This window comes from Malaya genurostris, chromosome 2, assembly GCF_030247185.1.
Source record: "Malaya genurostris strain Urasoe2022 chromosome 2, Malgen_1.1, whole genome shotgun sequence".
NCBI lineage: Eukaryota > Metazoa > Arthropoda > Insecta > Diptera > Culicidae > Malaya > Malaya genurostris.
The window spans coordinates 249,440,296-249,462,882 of record NC_080571.1 but is presented as its reverse complement, the minus strand read 5'-3'; the positions used below and the strand labels follow the sequence as shown (position 1 = coordinate 249,462,882).

Below are 22,587 nucleotides of genomic sequence, written 5' to 3'. Positions count from 1 at the left end.
TCGACAAAATCCGAGTCGATCGAAATACAGAATAGGGGTGTATTATACTGCCCATACTCGCATATTAGTCCCATATCGATTTTAGCCAATTTTGAGTTAGGTTGAGGAATAAAATCTGTCCTCAATATACTATAAGAAATTGCAATAATAGTTGAGGGTTTGTTCAGTAAAATGTGAAAAAAATATCAAGTCATGTCTGTCCCATATGCAAAGTACCCGCATGTCAGTCCCATTCAGTGCAAATTTCAATAATTTCATTTGTTGCAATATTTGAATAGTAAAATTGTATTACCGATATATCATGTAATAAAACCATGATTTAGCATTAGGTAGCACAATAAATCAAAAAATTGGGAAATGAAATTTTGATCGTCTTTTCCTCGACATGCCGATTTCCCATATAGGAGTGATATGCAAGTATGGGCAGTATACCGTGCATAGATATAAAAAAAAATCGAGTTGATTTCTACTTGATTCATAAGTCCTAATCTTATGAAACTCTGTATTGCCTTTTCTTCAGTGTAGCTAATCTTTTCAAAATAATTGATATGTATCGAGAGACGGATCTAGTATCAATCTAGAATTTAATTTCAAACCTAACTTTTCTGTATGATGTTAAAATATTTGAAATGTACTCTATATAGCAGCTATTCCCAGCAAGTGGTCTGGTGACTTATTTTATAAGAAAACTTTATAAAACTCAAATGTTTTCATGAAAAGATGTATGTTTTTTGAAAATGTCTTATTTTAATAAATATTTTGTCTCCTTTATTTTACTAAAGCAATCAATGACCAGTCGTTCTAAACACAATATTTGATAGACAAACAAATATTGATGCAGAAAACATGTGAATCAATTAAAAAAATATCACATCACTGCTAGGTGGATTAGGCACGTTTTTATGTCAGCAATAGTTTCTAGCAGTAGGTGTTGTTTCAAATTCAATATAATAATTGATTAGAAAATAAATACACAGGTCTTTTTTTACCCAGGGGATACGTACAGTGTAAAAAAACCGCGCAAAAAAACACGTAAGCTCAGAAATCCGCTTAAATACGCGCTTTTGAAATCCACGTAAAAAAATCACAACTTCAGGAATCCGTGTAAAAAATCTCAAAACTAAAAACAATTTTTTGTTGATTTGAAATGTCGAAATTCGATTTCGGCAATCTCAAAACTCTCAAAAAAAAGAACCAAAATCGTTTTTTTTCCTTTCAAAAATCTATTTTGAGATAACACCAGATCTCGACGTTTCATGAATCAAAACCGCGCAAAACAGCCCTCAGTGTATGCGTCACACATTAAAAATCAACGTTGAATTAAACAATAGGAACAATTATTGCATAGGAATAATACAATGGAACTCATTAGTAGTGACCACTTTATTTTGCTAAATTATTCGTAACAAGTTTTTTCCGGGTGGCTCGTTAGACCTGTCCCAAACTCTCAATCTCCTGTATCATCCTGGGAGTTTCTTTTTTTTCTGCCACTTCACATGACTGACACCTGCGACAGGTATTTAGCAAGCTGGATCTATCAAAGGGGTGTGATTTACGAAGTATCGGTGCCACGAGCGACCATGGTACAATCAAATGCAAATTATTTGTATTTGGTATAAGCTACATGAAGAAATTTACGAATTACAGCAAATAACACAGACTTAATTAAGGTAAGTAATGATATTTTACTGATTACTCGACTTCAAATCAGTATTCGAGATAACAGGCACCGCGTTGAACTTATGTACAATTTTCCGTGTAAAAGACCATTTGAAACTTGTACACGGATTTGTACCCTGGCTTACTATCAACCCAGTGAATATTGTCGAGTTGCTTCGGTCCGATTGATCACAATATTGGCCCGTTCGTTGCGCTGCGCTGCCAGAAAAAACTATCTAACCCTGTGTCCGGGGTTGGGAACCCACGTGGGCTGCATAAAAGGCTTCGATGAACCGATCACGCTATACCCGTCCCCAGCTTTCGTACACGACCCGTCCGATGTTTGAGTTTACTGGGAATTTGAACATCGTGTACCGTGAGCTTAACTCACAGAGAACACCCATGTATACACCTTCATTCTTATTTTTGGCCGTATGCGATACGTTCGAAAGTATATCAAATTCGTATTACTGTTTACGTTGGAATCAATCGAACTTTCAAACGTCGTACATACATACCGCTCGTAGTCGTACCAAATACAAATAATAATACCCCTAAGTCCCATATAAACGAATCGCCAATGTTTGGTTCACAGCATGAACAAGTAAGCCTAGCAAATATCGCCCTTTCGTTGCGATAGTGTGAAAATGTGAAAGGATATCGTTTCTGGCAACGCTTTATGCTAGTTGCTACGGTGCAAAACAAACTTGTTTGTTTATCGTTGCTGTACTGCAACAATCAGTCTAAATATCGCCGGCTAATAAACCGAGAAGCTTTAGAAATGGTGAGAAGTTGCTTAGTAGAGGGATGTGACACACGAACAGGGTCGTCCGTAATTTCGCTCGGTAGTTTTCCTAAGGATCAAAATATGTAAGTAATATGTTTACATGTTTTCACTATAATAAACAGTAACTATAGTGAACTTGTTCTTACTCTTCAGTGTTGCTAGTTTTATAGAAAATTCGTTAAAGTACATTGTCACTCTGACAGTGTATCATGACAATGTACCGCACGATGCAAAATGTGTCCTTGAAAATTTGTCGGAGTACTCCGTATTATAATTTGTATTTGTTCGTACTGTGTTTTTTACCCAAATACAGCGTTCTGATTTTTTCCCTTTAAGTTACTGTATTTTGATTGGTATTGTATTTTGCCATTAAAATGTGCTGTATTTTTCATATCAAAATAATAATGCAGAGTATTTTTAATCTTTTACGTAATAATAAATGTCAGAACAGTGACAACACGTAACGAATATAAATACATGCAACAATAAATGGATCTTTCTCTTCTCATCACAAAGCAAAGTCCTGGCATTACATTTCTTTTGTGGAATTTAGCCTTCTTTTTCAACAAACTTCGCAGAAAACTGATTAAATTTTTGTTCAAAAATATTTTTGATGATTAATTCATGCATTTTTCTTAGTATATATTGAACTAAAAATACTTTAAGAAAGGGAAATAAAAAGAAAAAATTTTTGAGATTATGAAAATAAATCATATGATAATTATTCGCTGTTGTTTTCTATGTGCTACTAGATACTGTTAGATAAAATGCGTACTTCAAAATGTACTGCTTTTTCTAAGTCGATGAACTGTATTTTTTTTTAATCAATATGTACTGTTTTTCGACAAACGAAATATACGAGCGTTAGGTATCTTCGATAAATGTTGGCGCATTAAAAACATTAGAATTTGTTGGTTACGTCACATACAAGATCACATCATATTGTAGCTTTTAAATAAGTAAGTTTATTGAAATTCGTTGAAACATCTTCGAGAAAATTCAACCGATGAAAAATAGGCGATTAGTCGGTTACGTCATTTATACTATTATATCTTCGGAACCAGTAGTGACAGTCATTTGGTCTTCGAATTGATAACTTGATAGCAGCATTAAAAGGAGCCTAGGTTTGTATAAAATGGGCTCAAAAATCTGAGAAAATTGAGCGGAAAAAAACAACGCGCTTTGACGATGTAGCCACATACCATTATATCTTCGGAACTAGAAGTGTCAGCTATTCGATCTTCAAACTTGATCAATGGTAGCTTTCAAACGAACCCGGACTTGTTAAAATTGGTTCAGCCATCTCTGAAAAATTGAGCGGTAAAAAAATCTTTTGAAGGTGCACAAGTCTCGGTGGATTTTTCAAAAGTCCGTAAGAGCAAGTGACAGTTTCTCTTCGTTTACTTTCTCTTCTATTAATTGCCGTTTATCACTCAACTCTTTGTATGAAATGAATCCGGAATTTCGAATCAGAACTTTCCGGTAACTTCAAGAAAGTCAATATTAATAAATGAAATAATCTCGCAAAGTCTATTGTTGCAGCATTGAAACCAACTGTTAAAACTTACTTTGAAAAGGATTTTTCGGAGAACCGCCATGCATCAATAATGTACCATAACGACAGGGAAATAAATTTTCCTTTGATTAAAGTCTTTTCGCACTTGGCCGATCAGACCGACCCAAAATAAATTTTTTACTCTTAAGCAGAGATGCCAGGTAAAAATTTGAAATATCTGCAGACAGGGTCTGTAAATCTGAAAAAAAATCTAATCTAAAAAATCTAATAAAGTATGACACGCAAAACTGACTTGGCGAGCAAAAAAAAAGGTCGAGGAAATTTCAAAAGTCTGAGAATTTCAAAAGTCTGCGAGAATTTCAAAAGTCTGCACAACAAAAAATGTCTGCAGCACTATACCCAGAGATGCCATTTATACAGATTTATCTGTATTATACAGATTTTTACATACGCATACAGATTGCATACAGAATACAGATTTTATACAGATTTTCTAATTTTAATACAGATTTACAGATTTCACAAAAAGTATGAAAGAAAATAATAAGCTTTCCGTCTGAGCTATCTATTAGTATTTGATTGCAGTGACGAGAAATAAGTTTATTGATCAACGGACCATTCACAAATTCAAATAGAAATCGTTCGTGCATATATTTGATCAACACTGAAATACATTCATATTATAATTTGAACGGATATCCGAAGAAGTCATAGCATCATGAAACTTTATCGTCAGACTGAGAATTATATAACCTAACTTGAGGTTGCATATTAGGTGTTAGAATGTCATATCAACTTATGAAGTCAACATTTTCGAACTAGATAAGTATATGGAATTGCTAAAAAATATGAAATTGTTTATAAAACAGTTCTATGAAATTTTGTCGTTGTATATTCGTGTGAGCTCGGCAATTAACTACAAAGATGGGTAGAACTATTGCTCGTTGAATTTACCATTCTGTAGCCATAATCTGTTAGAATGATCATCTTATTTTATCGTATAAATTTAATTGTATTAGTGAATACAGATAAATACAGATTTTTTATACAGAGCAATACAGATTTTCTACGAAAATATATGGCATCTCTGACTATACCCCAAATCTGCAGATTTACAGACAAATCTGCAGATTTACAGACAAATCTGCAGACCTGGCATCTCTGCTCTTAAGCTTTAACGACCAACAATTCAGATTCAGATCGTTGACAAAGATATTTCCTCTCCCACTTTTTGCACCGTCGCTTAAAAAGAATATCTTTGCCAACGACCAACGAGTTGTTGGTCGGTTCCGACCTACCAATCCATGAACACACCGGCAGTACGGTCAAAGACGAAGAGGAAAATGTCGGGTCAGGCCAAGTGCGAATAGACATTAATGCCCCGTTTACACTTCTGCTGGCTGCCAGCATGCTGGTGTCAGTGTACTGCCCTCTTAGGAAAAAAACATTCAACGGTGGTCCTTCGTTGGTCTAATACTTTGGATCATTGGACCACAGTTGAACGTTTTTTCCTAAGAAGGCAGTACACTGACACCAGCATGCTGGCAGCCAGCAGAAGTGTAAACGGGGCATAAAAGGCGAAAAACTTAGCTTGTATACCCTATTGCAGATCCTGTCAGCTTGGAGTAAAATCATTCTTCAATTAAGCAACGCCATCGCACGGCATCACATTGAACATATCATATCAATTGGTGCGCAGTGCCGTTATTTTCGCGCGCACGTATTTAACTGTTCTCTCACCTAGTTGTATGTAAAAGATTTGAGACGGAATTACCTGAGGGTGCCATGCTCGCAAAAAAAGAATCTTGCCAATGTTGTGAATTGTTAGTGGAATGTGTGTGCTGGTTATCTTGTTAATATGATGTCTTTGCCTATTCATAAGAATAACGAGTCGTCAAAATCGCCAATATATAGTGATTTTCAGCTGGACATAGAATGCAACGGAATCGTCGTAGAATAGCGAAATAATGAGCGTCAGAACCACATATGCCAGGTTTGCAGATTGGTATGTAAATTTGCAATTTCGTCTGTTAGCAGACTTTGCAATTATGCAGACTTTTTTGCAAATTTTCGAAGTTTTTATAAATAATCGTCCAATTTCACGACTTTTGCTATTACAGAATATTGGACAGTTGTTTTAAACTTATCGCTGTCTGTTGTATTGAAATTAACTTGCATTAGTGTCACAAGAAAAATTAATCGGCTGGTTGATTGAGGTTAAATGCAGTTTCAACTGGTAAAATTCCTTAGCGACAAGTGTTATTTCATTGTTCATTGAAAGCATCAACAAATGTATATCTGTCAAAGACGACCAAATTTTTAGGGTGGACGATTTACAATTCTTTGTATTAGTTTTGTATATACAGTTAAAATCGACAATGTTTCGACGATCAATGCAAAATATGAATGAAAAGGAAACATACAAAGCACAGAAAAAACATTATGTCAAACAAATAGCACACGCTTTAAAAAATCCGTGCAAATTGTAGCCGATGGCAGATCACTTGCGTATTATAAAAATGAATTCATTATGATTGAAGTTTACTTAATAATTATTCTGTTAATAGAAATTTGTCATTGTAACGGTCAATTTAAAAAATATTTTTTTTTTGCTCGTGTTCTCGAAGGGGTTGAATCGATGCGAATGACAGGTTCGCTCTTTTTGCGGCATTTTGTCGCTATCTTATCGCATCGCAATCTTTTCTAACCGAACGTGAAAATTACAATACTTGATGTAATTCATTTTTAGTATGAAACTTTTTAACTGTAGTTAAGTGAAATGAAAAAAAACAAGCCCTGAATTAAATTACATAACTAAAATTTCGATAATACAAAAGGTTGTCATAAAACGTGATAAATAGAATTCATTCATTATTTTCACCCTCATTCTTGTTTACGTCCGTATCCGCAATACGACGAACGGGTACTTTCGAACGAATACGAATAAGCCATTCTTGTTTTCACTCGAATGAATTCGAACGCGACTCGTTTGCCACAAAATATTCAAATATTAGTAAACTTCTTAAAATAAATGCTAAGCCTTGATGTAATCAGTCCAATTCATGTGATTAACCATATGCGAAACGCTAGAATGTATGCCATTTTAGTTTCAAACGAAACGTGTATTCGAACATCATTCGTACGAACGAAATGTCCCATTCCCGTTTACGGACGAATAGACGAAATGCCGTGGTTTCGATTCGTCAGTTTAATGTTGCGAATCAACCGTTCGAACACATTGAAAAAAGTTTAACCGATCTCTAACAAAATTGTTTTCGAATCTAAAGGTGATTTGTAATCAAATCATAAATTTGTGTTTTGCATAAATCATTTAGAAAGCATAGCAGTATAGTAAAATGCTGTTTTTTTGTGGGGAGCCTTTGAATATATGCGAGGTTCAAAGGTTTTACGCATCAATTTTGCATCTATTATGTACTTTATGGAAAATACGCCCTGGGTAAACATGCTTTATTTTATATTAAATGCATGATTTTACCAATGAAATAAATATGTAGGCTATCGAAAACATGACAAAATTGCAAGAAAAATGCAACATATTTTTTGCAGATACTACTGATCGGACTGCTATTTCAAATGCTTTTTTTTACTTTGCACGAAGTTTAATTTGAAAATTTCATTTACCGACTGGAATAAAATTGGTCCTGAGTACGATATTTATTTATTATGTAGCATTCGTCACTTCCTTGATGCTTGGAATCTTCCTTAAAAAACTACCTGCGCCACCGATCCATCTTTTGCACAGGAATCGCGTACGTACACGTTCGAGTGAAAACAAGAATGGCTTGTTCGCATTCGTTCGAAAGCATGTGTTCGTCGTATGGTCGATACGGACGTAAGCAAACATGATGATACAAAATCAGTGAAAAAAACAAGTCAAATAACAAATGATATCAAAGATTTTTATTTACAACTCAAATCTGTACCAGAACTGATAATTTAAAGTTGGATGGGCGTTGTTTTTATGCATGTACGATGTTTAAAAGTGTGATTGATTCGAACGTAAACGGGAATACGAATTTGCTATACTTTCGAACGTATCGCATACGGCCGTAAACAAGAATGAGGGTGTTTATGAATATCTAAAGCATAAGTCTTGAAGAATTTTCCCTCTAGATCATAAGGCAAACTTATTGAATACAATTGCAATCTTTATCATTTTGTCTGAGTGTAGGAATATATTTTACAAACGGAAATGGGGCTATTAGTAAGATTTTCGGATGTTGCATTGCGAACACATATGATTTAAAAACTTCATGATTTTTTTATTTTTGAAAAAAAAAAACTATTTCCTATCGCGTAATGTTTTGTTTCCTGTCGCGAATTTGAATTAGTTCTGTTCAATGGTCGTGCGATTGTATGAGTTTTATCAAACTGTGTTGGTTGCTTTTATCATACAAACAGTTTCTAGCATTTCATCTGATCTACACGAACTCAGTTCTTCCTAGTCAATAAAATGTGATACATTCCACGCAGCTCGAACATTCGTGTCTTAATACTTAATGGAACAATGTAAATTTCTTGTTTAACGAAAACGAACGAAGCAGCTTATAGTGGTAGTAGTACTTTGAATAATGATAACATGTTTGCCATGCAATCAAATTGGCTCGGCTTTGTGTTTTTTTTTAAAGACGACTTAAACTTCGAAATCTACCACTCTGGCTTGTGTTGGTAGAAGTTATATGATATTGTTCGTTTCAACTATAACGACGTGTGTAGATTTTCAGAGGAGGAATGTAGTTAAGTATTATTTAAAAAGTTTTGTTGCAAATCAGACAAGTGCTATGGAAGAATTTTCGACATTGTGGAAGTAGACTAATACTGAGGTACAATAATCAGTGTTCCGATTAGTGTATTTCGGATTCTGTGATGCAGATTTTGCTTGTCGTTGCTTTATGGAGAATATTCGCTAAAACAATTTACAGCCTTGCTAATTTGCGCTTATAATTCCTAACTAAAAGACAATTATCTGCACTTTTCCTGTTTTACGGGTTTTCAAAAAAATATACATGAATATAAGACAAGTAAGCATAAAAGAAGAATTGCACACCATCACCTGCAGTAAAATAAACCGTTTAAAACTAGTTGCTAGATTCAATTGAATTGAAATTGCTAATATCAGAAAACGATAAAAATAATTTGAAATAAAACATCGATTTCCTATCGGTTCTGCTTTGTCTGTAACTAACTACACTTCGCCTTAGTACTGATGATATAGAGTTCTTTTCGATCACGATTTGATTTGTGTTTGTAAATTTCAACTATGTTTTCCATCTATCACTCATATGTTCATAGATTTTCCTCGGTTTCCTATTTCACTATTAGTAAATGATATTTTTACGTCCGTTCTCAGCATCATTTGATTTAAGATGTTTCATGTTATCAGTATAATACACTATTTATTTACAACATCAAGTGAATCATTTTTTTTTTGTTGTTGCTCGAGTATCATTTACAAACGGGGCCTTGTTTTTACGCTGTATTAAAGTTATTTTTCGCTTAAATGCAAATGGTCCGTTTTTCAACAAGTGATTACAGTTTATTTGTTGGATCATGGGATTACTTATCGGTCTATGGCCTTAGAGGATTGCAGGTTTACCGATTCTGTTCTTGGCCGCTTGGAATAAAATATTGAATGAAAAATTATCTGATGACTAAAACTATGGTGATTTTTTTACGTATTTTATAGGTGGCCAGCTTTTTACTTCTTTAGCCCATTTCTATGTTATATCACACTCTCTGGCTCGCCAATCGTTTGAAATTATGTTTTAGACAAATGATATAAGAGTACGAGGAAAAACTAGAAAAAGCTCATATGCTAACTATGAGAAAGCGATTTTTTTATACAAATTGTTCTTGCTACTTGATATGCAGTTTATTTATTGTGCCTTCGAACACGATCTTGTCGGGAGCAAAATTAGTCCGAAAAACGGACAACATATTTTTTGAATCCATACCTTTCAAATGGAAATGATATTTATAGCTTTCTTGACATTTTTTCTGCATAAAACTAATTTGCAGTTTAAAGCCTGAGTCTTTCAACCTTTGCAAACTTGGTTTAGTAGAGAAATTTGACTAAAACATAGTTTTAAATTTATTTCTTATTTTTCAGACATTTATTCTGCAGATACGATAAATTTGCAATGGTATGTTTTGAATTATATTGAAAATTGAACGACTGGCCCCTCAAAAATTGATGCCTATGATTGTAGTTAAAGTGTTATTTCGTTACCTAACAATAGTGCTCCAGATTTACATCGGTCTGTGATTCAATTAAATGCCTATGTCACAACGTGAGCCGGTTAAATTCCGAACTGATTCTCCTGCGTACAAATAAATGTACGATTAAACGGCACCATTCAGTTTGTTTTCAGGTTTGACCATCGAAGTTTCAAAATTTTCAAATATAAAACGAGTGAAACGCGCTCTGTTTCGTGTATTCCCAATTGTTGGCTAAATCGTGAATAGGAACATATCCGCTTCTGTGCTTATATTGGTATACTTTCATCCATCTGTCGCATTTTCTCACGCAGCTATCAGTCGTCGCAGATGGAATTAAAGGTAGTTGCCTTCTAATATTCTTATGTATTTATCTACAAAGTTTCCTTTCTTCTCGCCCAACGTTGCTTATTACATTATCAAACATGATTTATTTAACATATTTTCATTCTTTTTCATGCATGAAAAGTTCATTCATCTAAAATAATTTCAGCTTTTTTCATTATTGGTTGTTTTATCGAGTAGGCATTCATGCAAATTGCTCACAATGAATGAACTGTTATTAATTTATTTAACGATCAAAAGATAAAAAAATATGCCTAGAATGACTACTAATCAATAGCATGACATAAATCGACTAAAACCAAGGGTTTGTTTTGGAACCGCTAAAACAACACCAACTACGATGATTATCATAACAGCAGGTGTTGTGAAGGAGTCGGCGTAATTTTATCGACTTCTTTACCATGCCGTCCCCATTCTTTACCAAGTTACGTTGGCTTGTAGAACGCGCTTCTATGGATGAGGATGTGCTGGTTTAGATGATACTTCACTCGGGGGCTAATTTTATCTGTCCTCGCTAATCCGGTTGTCGTGTTGCGCTTGCCACTTAAATTTGGACTGCATCAGCCATTGTTGGCCCTTGGAATAGATGCACGGTCGTAGCAACGGAATCGAAGGATCCTCCATAGTTGGCCGTGTCAAGCAGTTTCCACTGTTGACGTGCTTGATAGTCTTATCCTGAAATGTCAACGGAATGTGATAATGAGAATATTTATTATGTTCGCTTTGAAGCTTTAGAAATGATATAGTTGATACAGGGTGACAAGTCGATAACCGATTTCAATTTCTCGGTTTCAAGAATAGGTCAAAATCGCTTTTGTTTAGTTTTTTTTAAATATTCCTTTAATATAACTTTAAACAGATACCCAAATATTATATTAGGCCCGCTAGTTGAGTATTGAAGTATTTTTTTGGGTATCTTGATATATAAATAAGAAAATAATCAATAAGGAACAACTTCCCTTCCGTAAAACCGATTACAGCTAACAACATATACGACATTCTTTCATAATCGAATTTTAGCGACACAGGACAAAATTCTTACAAAATTCTTAAAAGGGACGTTTGTCGTTCTGGAAAACCAACAACAATCTATGCCTGCAATTTCAAAGCCTTTCGAACTGAGCCTTCATCATTCCTTCCGGAAATGAACGAAACCCTTAGAAGAATTTTCATGCTCTGATTGTGATGGAAATAAGAAATTTAATTATTAAAATGTCATGTCAGACAAAAAAAAATTAAATTCTCATCCAATAAAATAATTAGAAGTACAAATACCTAAACCGTTCTGAATAACATAACCGCATAACCGTTCTGCTGGCACGTTTGGCTACTCTAAAGCATTGATTATTTGTAATATACCTGCTTAGTCAATAAACGATAGATACATCCGTCATGTCATTCAATTTTTAAAATGCGACATGTTTACAATTTCAATGTGTTAATGAGCAAATTTATTTTGCTTAATAGGGTTCTAAATGTTAAGCGAAAATGATCAGAAAGTACGAGTTCTCCATAATGAACTTTCCGTTTCTAACCATTTTTATTTCCAAATAGCCCAACTAGTTTAGCTTCTATGAGAAATGCTTCTACTATTGATCTGGTTCTAGTAGATCAATGTAACATTTGTGGTGAACTGATTACTCAAACAGATTTTGATTCAGATCATTTACCAACATCATTCAGAATTTCAAAAAAAAGCAATGAATCATGCAGTTAGTTCTATGTTCTACCACCCTAGAAGTAATCGGCTAGCATACAGATCTCATACCGAAAACAATGTGAACCTTGAAATTGTTTTGGGAAATTCGGCTGATATCGATACAACAAAAGGTTATTTAAATTTGAAGTTAGGAGTCTATCGGCTCTTAAAGTTCAAACTAAATGTCAGTTGCTAATCAAGAAAAAACACCAAGCTCTTTAACGCACATCGTTCTTACTATCGGAGATCCTTCCATAAAGTATTCGAAATGAAATGGGTCTTTTGGGGGATGTAATGGTCGAACATTTATCGGGATTTAATTTTATACGGTAAACTGTACACCACTCGACAAGGTTTAGCAGCTGTATTTATACGCTTAACGCTGCATCTTTCGGGTTCCGGATGTAATAATAATAGCCCTACAGAGAAAAGTGGACATCGAAGAATACTAAAGAATACTAGAGGCCTTGCGGAATTCCGAACGAAGCGATAAAGCGTTTCTAGTTTTACTGCAGTTTCTAGTTTTACTGCTGCCAAACCGTTTGTTTAAAGCCTATTTTGAACCTAGTTTTAATGTTGTTGAACTGAAAATCGAGTCAGTTTTGAACCTAAATTTTGTACCAGGTTTGCTCAAACCTCCGTTGCTAAGTGCGAACCCAACAGTTCTGTAAAAAAATGTTTGTTTGATGAAACTACCCTGGATTCTCAAATGAAAACGACATAAATAAGCGGCAAAGGAGTGCCATCATCTCAGTCGAACATTTCTTCATAATAACTGTCGGTTTGTCATCTGGTCGTGCAGAATTCGATCCATCAGCCGTCTGTACCGAATTCACGTCTATGTTGAAAGAGTGCAAAGTGCAATTATATAACGGATCATCGATTGCCACTCGTTCGATTTGCTGTCGGGATGAAGCTTCAGTTGAGCAAATACGAGCGAACTGTTCTAAAAAAGCAGACAAATTTCTTGAATCGGTACGTTAACCGTATCGCATAAACGATGGTAATTCAAATTCTTTCCTATGCTCATTTGCGTGCTTTCTAGAGAACTTTTGGGTTAGACTTCATCCTTCATCCAAACAGTTGGCATGGAAAACACTTCACGCCTACTATAATCATTCTACGAAAAACATAACCTCCATGCTTGGAATATCGTGTCTTTCATCTGCTCGTTAAAGTACGATTCAGACGGTCCGGCCTCTTCCTTCACCGTCACCGGAACGTCAACGTCCGTCACCATCATTCTGATTCACACGATCCGGTTTCCTATCCGTGTCCGTCATGTCATTTTCTTACACGTAGAATTAGAAAAATTTAGATTCGCACAATTTTATTCCACTAATACAAAATCTGGGAGCTTTCTAAGCCAATCAATCTGTTGTTTTCCAACCTTTTAATCGAATAAATAACTTTCAAAATTAACTAGAAAGAGGAAAAAACAAAACAATCAGTTCCACTTAACAACGTAACGTTCTTTGCAAATCTACTGATAAGTTTAATTACTTATACAGGGTCCGGCACTCGAAGTGTAACCAATTAAAAAGGCCATAAATTCAGTTTGGAAAATTACTTTTACTTAATTCAAAGTACAAAATGTGTAAAAATAATACAAAATTCAGAATCAATTCACTTTTGCTCGATAAGACCACCTTTTGCCTTGACTTGATGACTTGAGAGAGCGAAGGAGTTGCTTCGTTTGGCCGAAAGCGGTCAATTTCCGAACATTGTATTTTCTGACGAGAATTTTTCGAATTGAGCAATTCGTAAACTCTCAAAACGATAGGGTTTACTTGATCGACCGTTCATACGAGAATTTGAGTCATCGATTGGCCACCAGGAGGCAGCACCCGCAACAGATAATGGTTTGGGCCGCTGTAACCGCAGATGGACGCTCTCCAATCGTTTTCATCGAGCCTGGCGTCAAGGTAAATGCGACATATTATCGGGAAAGTATTCTGGAGGTTGCTTTGAAGCCGTGGGCAGACAAACATCTCGGTGGCAGACCATGGACGTTTCAGCAGGACTCGGCACCGTCTCACAAAGCTCGAGTGAACCAAGAATGGCTGAAAAACAACGTTCCGAACTTCATCACGTCCACACAATGGCTCTCGAATTCACCAGATGCGAATCCAATGGATTATTCTCTTTGGGCCATTTTGGAGAGCAAAGTCCGAACTAAAAGATACACCAGTCTCGAGGCGCTGAAAAAAGTTATTGTCCGCGAGTGGGCCAAAATACCTGCAAGTCACATTCGGCCAAACGAAGCAATTCCTTCGCTCTCTCAAGTCATCAAGTCAAGGCAAAAGGTGGTCATATCGAGCAAAAGTGAATTGATTCTGAATTTTGTATTATTTTTACACATTTTGTACTTTGAATTAAGTAAAAGTAATTTTCCAAACTGAATTTATGGCCTTTTTAATTGGTTACACTTCGAGTGCCGGACCCTGTATGTGGTATATTTCGTTTAAGAGTGGGATCTTGACACCGAATACATACATAGCAAATGTCAGCTCAATACCGTAATCATATGAATCGTGCATGTGTGCGATAATCACAGTCCGTCAAATATTCTTTCGGAGAAATGTTGACGGAGCTTGCCGTTGACGGACGTTGACGTTCCGGATCTCTGCTGGATCGTGTGAATGCGCAAAGGGAAAACTCATTTGACTAATTTTGACGGAGGCTGACGTTCCGGTGACGGTGACGGAAGAAGCGTTCCGTTGTATGTTTTTCAAGTAGCTGACATTGCAACGCTTGACGGTGATTAGGCGGGGTATATCCTCCAAATTTAGAATACCTACGATTAGAGTTTAGCACAATATGAAATGGAGGATTATGTCGAACAGATTTGACCAGAGTAGTATAGATTCGGCATCCGAACCTCTTTCGTTTACGACAGGATTGAATTGACGCAGTAAGTCATTACACATGTTTTGGATGTGAACTTCTACAAAATTTGCTCTGTACAAAGCACACAAACAAGCTAATATTGAAAGGTTAATTAGGAGGACTGGGTAGGATCCATCCGCAAGGTGGATGGTCAAGCAGACTTCAGAATGATGTCTCAAGAACAAGGCTTAGAGATATCTCTATAATTCGTACGGTCACGGTTCTGGGAACGAGATGTGCAGTAAGGAATTCCTACAATGCCGACACTTACCTCATCATCATACACCCACTCCTGATTACCACCCATCCCATGACATCGCACCAAATTTACCGGTCCAAGCGCATTTGATGCGTCCAAGCAGTTATCATCCGACATTATCTGGTGCCGTTTGGTGTAAGCGAATACCTGGTTTCCACCCAAGCCGTGACAATAGCTGCTACCGATCTTTTCGTTCGATTTGCGTCCCATTGTATCGAGACAGTTTCCTGAATCCACGTTTCGAATCTATAGAACAGATTAGACAACATTAGGCAATTTCATTCATCGTCATTGTGAACAGATCTCATCAACGCATACGTACCTCACCCAAGAAATAGTAATCCAAGGGCATTTGACTCTCCGGATAGATGTTTTCCAGATACCATCGGAAGCTCTTGCACTTCAGTCGTTCGCGAAGAGCCTTTCGTTCGCTAACGTCACCCGCGGAAGCCTTGCGCGCACCTGTTCCGAGGAAAGATAAAAAAGGACGACGAAGAATGCAAGGTTGTGCAAAGAAAAAGAAAAGAGTTATTACAAACGATCACTTTTAGAATTCATATTATACTGTATGCTATGTATGAAATAGAAAGGTGTATACACAAAACGAATACAGAACACAATATATCGACACTATTATATGAAAAGAAAATGTGTGAAAAAAAAGAAATGATATGTTATGAATTGAAGTTTTTTGAAATGAACATGACGGACAAAACATTTTTTCTAAAGAATTGGATTTGGAAATAATCAATAAACAATAACAGGAATACTGGGGCGGAATGACAGTTTGTTTTTTATCGTCACAGTTAATGTCACCTTTTTTAAGATTACTGGCTTTGTTTACAATAACGAAGATTTTATCGACCATGAATCGGCTTAACATAAAGTAAGTATTTATTTCAAGGACCCATATGCGAGTATACAGTGTAATACAAAAGATAGCGCAACCGAATAGATTTCGGGCAGGAATATAAAATTTCATGTGTCATATTGAAAGCTTAGAGCTTATTTTTGCATTTCTGTATATGTCGCGTTTTGTGAGGGAGGACATCATCACAAATGTTGAGCTAAATAAGTGCGTCATTGGCGGTAAATAACTGTCTACTCTTTGAACTTTAGAAACGCTTCGCAAGGGCTAATTTTTTTGAAGACAGGAATTACAGCTTTTGTAGCAAAATGATATGTACATGTCAAACGGAAACAGCTTACGAATTCGTTGGTGGGATACGGATAGTGAATTTATCTGTGCCTGAATGTATTAAGATTGACCCAAAAGATTGAAAATTTGATTCCGCACGAGTTGAAGCCGGAAAATATCGAGCGATGATAATGGCTATGCAGCGACCTTTGCCCTTACTTTTTGACATATCTGAGACTCGGATGATTCGTATCGCTCAGATGCCTAAGCTCGACTCCTCTGGTAGAAGGCAACAATTTAGATACGAAAAGCCTTCTACTTACTTGAATGACACTAGTCTCGTCTAACTTTTCCGCACTTTATCTTCACATCCATGCTCTTCCTCGAGTAGTATTGCTCTATAATTTCATATTCTTTCTCCTCTCACGATCTGTAGTTAGTTTGATATCGTTAAAAACCGAAAAATTTACACTTATGGGAACTCACCTTTCTCGAAAAAGTTAGATTCAAATGAAAGGTTTTGTGGTTCCATGAAAATTCTTGAATTTCATTTGAATATGACTTCCGGTTCCGGAATTATAGGATGATATGCGCAAAAAACGAGAATATGTGCTCTAATATCTCTGGGAGTGGGCTTAACCAATTTCAACAAAGTTTGTTTTTGTTTTTTCAAACCCTAAGAATTTTTTTCAGTTTTCGGCTCCGAAAGTACAGGAGATAGTTGTCAAAAACTTTACATTGGAACTGACATTACAACTGACTTTGATTTTCAGAGATGGGACAAAATATTGATTTCAGCTCCACCAAACTTTTCGTGTTCTTTTTAGGTCCCATAAGCACCATGCAAAATTATAGCCCGATCGGAGAAACTACATTTTCGCGCCCGAGGTTTAAAGTTTGTATGGGATTTAGTATAAGAAAACCGATTTTTTACAAAAAATCGGCCGGTCCAACTTTTTAATTTGAAGAAATAGGTTTTTGAAATCTTCCACAATATTGTAGAAAAACTCAAATCCGAAGATATAAACTCTCAATCTCTTATAGTTTAGAAGATACTCTTAATTTTATCCGCATCCGACTTCCGGTTCCGGTATAACAATGCAATGTGACGAGTGTTGCAAAATTTCCCAAATTTCCGGGAAACCGTACTGAAAACTATTCCAATTCGTATGTCTTGTTGGTTGATGGTCAATTGAATTGATATTTCAAAACGGAACTCATTCCGATTTCTCAGAATTGACTCAACCGAATTACACAAACTTCGATTCAAATGAAAGGTATTATGATTCCATACAATGCGCTTGAATTTAACCGGATTATAGAAAGATGAGTGTTCAAACTTTCAAACCGTTGTTTAGACTGACGATGCAAAAAATCTTCTAAATTGAGCTTAACACAAATTCAATATTGAAATCATGTTAGTTGCTGGTCATCAGAACTGATTTCGGCTATACCAATTCTCCGATTCGGGTTCCGAAAGTACCACAAAAAAAGTGGTCACAAAACCTTTTTTAATCCACCATATTACTTATATTTCCAAAAAATATCACTAGAAGAGAATTTTTTTTTGTCAATATTGAATGAAATAAGAAAGTTTCTTTGGGTATGAACTAACCCCTCTTTTTAATTTTAAAAAAGTTAATAAAATTTTTTCTTCATTTTGCATCGTCGTACTAAATGATTTACTTTACCCTATAGTTCTGGAACCGGAAGTCGGACCAGGATGAAACTAAACAGCAATCTATGAGACTATAGGAACTTCTATTTGAGCCTAAGTTTGTGCAAATCGATCGAATTATCTCTGAGAAAATTGAGTGAGTCTCGTTTTAGAGTTTTTGATCACTATTGATTTTCTAGTTTATGAGTGACATTATTTGACACATACTCACACACAGACATTGCACAGCTCGATTAGCTGTGTCGAATGGTATCGAACACTTAGCCCTCCGGGCCAACTTTCACTAGTTAATTTTTCGAGTGATTGTAGAAACTTTCTATATGAAAAATGCAATAAGTGTACTTTTATAGAAAGGTATCGTTATCATGATTTTGTAATATCACCAACAAGTAGGTATAAATTGAATAAAAGTTTTACAAATCTACATATTTTTCACCTATAGAATAAAATGTGGGAACCCTGTACGCTATACGAAATTGAACAAAGCACGCTGCGAACGGAGCAAAGCCGAGCGTACCGACGCATACCAGCTTTGCATCGTCGTTTTTAAATAAGGTTTGAATGTTTTGACACTATAATTTCGGATCTGGATGAAGTTGCACGGCATATTTCAGGACAATGAGAGCTACAATTTGAATAATGATTTGTGAAAATCGGTTTAACCGCTGCTGAGAAATCGAAGTGATGTTCGTTTTTGGAGCTTTGCTTCACTATTATCGGTGCTTTCGAAAACGGAAACCGAGTAGTTATATATATATATATATATATATATATATATATATATATATATATATATATATATATATATATATATATATATATATATATATATATATATATATATATATATATATATATATTCTCTAACTAACAAGATCTGCCAACTAGATGAACTTAGCAATAAGTTTTATACAAATGTGCACCTCGTTTCACCATCGCTTGAGAAAAAATACTCATGAAATTGAAAATTTTCACTAATCGCTCTGTAATCCCGGAACTGGAACGGGGACTTTTTAAAGAATTTGAAGACCTATCATTTTCAGTTTTTTTTTGAAATTTCCAAGAAAACTGAGTGCGCTTTTTTTCCTAAATTTCCACATATTTCCTTATAATTCAGGAACCGGAAATCTAATCCAAATGAATTTCAGGAAAATTGTATTAGGCCATAAGACCTTTCATTTGCATCTAAGTTTGTGTAAATCGGTCACGCCATCTCTGAGAAATGCGTGACAATTTGTTTTCTTTTTTTTGTGCATATCATCCTGTAATTCCGTAATCGAAAGTCGGATTGGTATAAAATTTAACAGCAGTGTATGGGACCGTAAGAACTTTCATTTGAATCTGAGTTTGGGAAAATTGGTTCAGCCATCTCTGAGAAAATTGAGTGACAATATTTACCACATACATACACACACATACACACACAAACACACACATTGCATAGCCTTTCTATATGAGAAAGGCAATAAGGAACTCACCCTCAAAAACGACTGAACCGATTTTCACAAACTTAGCTTCAAATGAAAGGTCTTATGGTGTCATATAAATCTACAGATTTTTTTACGGATCCGAAGTTCGGTTCCGGGATAAAAGATTGATAAGTACTAAGAATTTTAAACCGTCGTTTAAAGACCGACGATGCAAAAACGTAACTAAATTCTAAATTGAGCTCTAAATTAATCCAATTTGCAAGTTCTGTCAGTTGACGGCCAAACGAATCGACTTCGACTGTACCCCGAATTCCAGTTTCGAAAGTACTCAAAATTGTAATTTTTTGTAATTGAAAGATGGTAAATTTTACACTCGTGTGAAAACAATACACAAAGTACAACTCAAACGGGCTTTTTCCACTTTAGGTTCTTGTATCATATGAATATAACAAGAAATGAACATATGAAAAGTTGAATTTTGAATCATCTGTTGAATGCTTTTTCTTTAAAATTTTCGTTGCTCTAATAAGTTTAGGAGTTCTGGAGTACTTAATAGGAAATCCGAGTTTTGGTTGCTTCAATCTCATTTATAATGCAGTCTTAAAAACTAGCTGCTTCTTTTCTTCCTAAAACGTGCGACTTTTTCAATTATTCAAAAACGATATTTTCGTTGAATATTACCAAAACTTGCCATTCAGCTTGAAACGGTTTGTGTAGCAACGCTTCGTACCGACTGTTCTGTTGAACTTTAACAATGTCACGGTTTTCAGATTTCACATGCTACCAGCAGCAGCGGAGTAGTATTACCGGAGGAAAGCGCGTTAGTGCAAGCCTGTCGAGAGGCAAAGAAACAAATCAATTCCGACAGACGCGTATCTTCTTACGACGAACACAACAACCAATCTCGAACGTTCGCTTGGAAACTTGGAAAACTTTTAGCGTAGAGATTAATCGCACTGTCGTCCGTGACGTTGACGGTTTGTCATTGTTCCTGTCCCGGCACAGATAACAAACCGGTGTAATTTATGTCGGCAGACTGGCTGCTTAGTAGCGTTCATTGTTGTTTGTCAACAGTGAAATTGATTGGAAGGATTTCTTCAGAATCATAACTATATTGTTGCCCATTTGTCATGTGCTAATAAAATTAGGATTGAAAAATGAGCGATTTTTAAGGTAGACATTTTTGGACATCCTTCGATAGAATTCTGCTTCGATACCATGAGAGTTATTTTGGAACAGGTACACGATACAATTAAACTTGCGAAAAAGCAAGTAGAGCTTGCTATATTCGTACTGTGGATTACATCCTGTCGAATGGTAATTAACATGCTAATGTCTGTCGGTTCCGAAATTTAGATTTTCATGGTAACTATATTCCAAAATGTATTGAAAACTAATCGATATATTTGTGTTTTGTATTCATTCGGAAAAGCGAACTCTTCATTTGCATGGGTGCAGTTGAACAAAATAAATGTTTTTTTCTTCTCTGGAACTGAACGAACGTAATCGGAAAAAAGTGGTGGTTAAAAAGTGCAACCAGGAATGTTGTGCGAATTACGCTTCCATTTTGCAGTGATTCGAATGTGACAGTGATGTATACATAGTGATATAATTCCGGGTGCGATGTTCTCCTATGAAATGTATTGCCGAGGCTCAGCTTCATACAATTGTTATTGCTTTCCATGCTTTATTTTAGTGAGTTGTTATTGGGATTTTCTGGGATCATTACTGTTTTTTTATTGCTTTTGGTTATTGAAGGTACATCCGTCCCATAAAACTCATACTTCCACTTCAACATGCACCCGAAAATCCAGAGTTTATTTTTCAAGCAAATCTAAACACCTTGTTGGCAAATAAAAGCTTTTGATGGTCCACTGTTTCTTGCTGGCTTTGTGGTAAAATTTTGTTCGTAATAATAGAGATATAAACGAGTAAATTTCCGCAAACGGTTTGAAAGCGGAAGTAAAACTGTACGAGATTTGATTGGAGGTGTTTTATAAGCAAGATTCTTAATTCTCTAAATAGAATAAAATTAATGAGTTCCTAATGAGAAAGAGGAGATTAAATCCAACACCACTTAGAATTATAATTAAAAGCAAATTTCTGTATTAGAACGGATTATTCGAAAGATATCCACATGAATACACGGTAAAGTATGGGAAATGGGAAGGAATGATAGAATAATAAACATATGAAACATCAAACATGCACAACCATAACGTAAAATCTAAAAAAAACGCAAGGCGTTAGCATCAAATGTACAGCTCTTCATAGTCATAAGCTAGGTGAAAATGTCTGAGGAACCTGGGTTAATATTGTAGTAAAATTCACTCCAGCCGTCGAGCCATACTTCCGCTAAGCGGGCGTTATTTTTGTTAACGATCTGCGATGTACCGCCCGGAAAGGAGTACGGAGTCGATTTGCGGAAAACGTGACCAACCCGGGAACAGGGTGCAATTTCCAGCGTACCCCCGCACATCCACACCTGGGACAGGTTTTATATAGCGAATGATTGATCGTGGTGTGAGTATGAGCGGTTCGTTTGTATGTTAGTAACACATAATTTGACGACCGTTATTAAACGATGACCGATTTGATTGACGGAAAAAAGAGAGATAAAATACTAGGCGTTAGTCTACTGGAAAAAAGGGTATTTTAATGTTCTAATCAATACAATAAAATCAAAGCAGAATTAGGTGGCAATATGGCGGCCTTGGCAATCCGACAGGTGTGTTTGTGTGTGTTTGGAACCTGTTAATGACAGAAAAATATACGAGTGTGGCTTGTGATGTAGCTTTTTATGATCAAACCTGTGATAACCGATGAAACACACGGGTGTTAAAAACAAAAGTCGTGGGTAGAACACACCTACTGAGGCTAATCTATGATTATTGTTAGTGAAATATTTAATGACAAGTTTCGAAGACTCGCAGTCAACTGGACAACTATT

The 22,587-nt window shown here is 35.7% G+C and overlaps 1 protein-coding gene across 4 annotated transcripts in view; it reads right to left on the bottom strand.

Moving 5' to 3' along the window:
* Positions 1-8,224: 8,224 nt before the first annotated feature.
* The window catches only part of LOC131429255 (polypeptide N-acetylgalactosaminyltransferase 5), a 131,156-nt gene continuing 116,793 nt past the window's right edge, over positions 8,225-22,587 (bottom strand). For 3 of the 4 annotated variants that reach the window (XM_058593308.1, XM_058593306.1, XM_058593309.1), the window contains 3 exons: positions 15,714-15,853; positions 15,404-15,637; positions 8,225-11,219 (listed from right to left, as the gene is read on the bottom strand). In XM_058593308.1, the coding sequence (XP_058449291.1) occupies positions 11,046-11,219; positions 15,404-15,637; positions 15,714-15,853 (548 nt within the window). In that variant the 3' untranslated portion in view covers positions 8,225-11,045. Of the gene's footprint in view, positions 11,220-15,403; positions 15,638-15,713; positions 15,854-21,941; positions 22,123-22,587 lie in introns of all 4 variants that reach the window. The other variant, XM_058593307.1, reaches the window with a different exon arrangement.